Below are 2,005 nucleotides of genomic sequence, written 5' to 3' on the forward strand. Positions count from 1 at the left end.
ACCCATGTGGATTGTGAAAATGTTTTTGGCTCACATAATAAGCCTCATCTGTGCTTAAAAAGATTATTTTAATATGTCTGCCATAAATGATGTCAACAACTCCAGAGAAACAAGTGATGCACATAAATTTAATTTCAATGTGTTTAAGTTTTTAAATGTAGTGGTGCTGTAAGAGTAAAGCTACATTTTTCCAGTTAGTAAAAAAATGTAAAGTAGCAGTCATCTACTACAGCATACGTAATGTTTGTTAATGGACCAGTTGCATGCTGCCACAATCTAGCTTAAAAACTTATTCCGTTTAACCTAACTTGAGAGCCATGTCAATTAATGTTACCAAAACCCCTGTCCCCTGAACATGTCTCTGCCTAAACACCATTTCCTCTCAACCCCTAACCAGTTAGGACTCCTCTGGTGCTCTCCTTAATTTTGGTGGACATACTGTAGGAGTGACTCATTATTTAGATAAATTGCTATTACTCCAGCTCATAAAAGTAGGATGAATTTACATAACCCTAAGAATTATGGTCCACTTCCTTCTCTGAGATGTTTTGTAAATATGGGCCCAGGCCTTGTTTAACAAATGTTGTGTTGTTTTTTCTGTTTTTGGTCCCAGGCATGGATCCAAATGGCACAGATGGGGCCAATTCTGCAGACGGACTTAGCAGTAGTCCTGCAGGCATGATCCTTCTCTCGCTTACTCTGTCTGCACTGGCTCTACTTACCACAGCAATCAACTCTTTAGTCATCACTGCCATCATTGTCACTCGCAAACTTCACCACCCTGCCAACTACCTTATTTGCTCTCTGGCTGTGACGGACCTGCTGGTGGCCATTTTAGTCATGCCCTTTAGCATCATTTACATCATGAAGGAGACATGGGTCATGGGTGATGTGATGTGCACCATCTGGCTCAGTGTTGACATAACCTGCTGCACATGCTCAATTTTGCACCTGGCAGCTATTGCTGTGGATCGTTATCAGGCTATCACGGATGCTGTTGAATATTCCAGAAAGAGGACGTCTCTAAGGGCTGCTATTACAATCAGTGTTGTGTGGCTCCTGTCCATTCTCATTTCCCTACCTCCAATGCTCTGGGGACACCACAACAAAGGAGAAAATCAAACCGAATGCTTAATAAGGCATGAAAACATTGCTTTTACACTTTATTCCACATTTGGGGCCTTCTACATTCCCCTTATACTCATTCTTATCCTTTACTATAAAATATACCAAGCAGCTAAAATTCTTTACCACAAAAGGAGGCCCAGTCCCATGAACAAGCTTGACATAAATGGACACAAAATCCCTATGTGCTTTGACAGAGAACAGCAGAGCCAAGATGCACTCACACTACCAGAGAAATCAATGTCAGAACCCTCTACAGAAGGTGACAGGAGACGCATCTCAGTAGCAAGCCCAAATTTTCAGTCTCATATTGAGAGGTCCATCAAAAGACAGCGGATTTCAGGGGCACGAGAAAGAAAGGCTGCTATGACTCTGGGACTAATTCTTGGGGCATTTGTAATCTGTTGGCTACCCTTCTTTATTCAGGAAGTGATAAGTAACATCTGTGGCAGCTGCATTCTCTCAAATAAATTAATTACATTTCTGACCTGGCTAGGATACCTTAACTCACTAATTAATCCACTCATTTATACCATCTTCAATGAGGACTTCAAGAACGCCTTTTATAAACTGATCATGTGCCAGCATGAACTTTGATGTAGAAAATACTGTACAATATTGTTGCTTTTATAGAACACAATAAATATTGTGTAGAAATGTTGAAAATTAGAGAGAAAATGAGAATTTTCATAATGTAGGTGAATATTTTAAACCGATTAATTCCTCATATTGTTTTCATATTTCCAGTTTAACTGAAATAAAAAAACATACACTGCCCAACAAACATTTGAAAACCCTTAGTGATGCTTGACCTTAAGTAATCTGAAACATACTTTAAACAGTGCAGGAGAAATTTGATGAGGACATGCTGTCTGGGACC

The 2,005-nt window shown here is 39.7% G+C and overlaps 1 protein-coding gene across 1 annotated transcript; it reads left to right on the forward strand.

The window, feature by feature from the left end:
- The first annotated feature begins 594 nt into the window (after nucleotides 1–594).
- Nucleotides 595–1,722, forward strand: htr1fa (5-hydroxytryptamine (serotonin) receptor 1Fa). The gene has a single exon (XM_053496945.1). It carries the CDS (start codon nucleotides 616–618, stop codon nucleotides 1,720–1,722), a length of 1,107 nt encoding a protein of 368 aa, XP_053352920.1. The 5' UTR covers nucleotides 595–615.
- The last annotated feature ends 283 nt before the right edge of the window (nucleotides 1,723–2,005 follow it).

Source organism: Clarias gariepinus, chromosome 5 (genome assembly GCF_024256425.1).
Source record: "Clarias gariepinus isolate MV-2021 ecotype Netherlands chromosome 5, CGAR_prim_01v2, whole genome shotgun sequence".
Taxonomy (NCBI): Eukaryota; Metazoa; Chordata; class Actinopteri; order Siluriformes; family Clariidae; genus Clarias; species Clarias gariepinus.

Coding starts and splice junctions, on each gene's coding strand:
- htr1fa (XM_053496945.1), top strand. CDS start 616: ATGGATCCAAATGGCACAGATGGGGCCAATTCTGCAGACGGACTTAGC.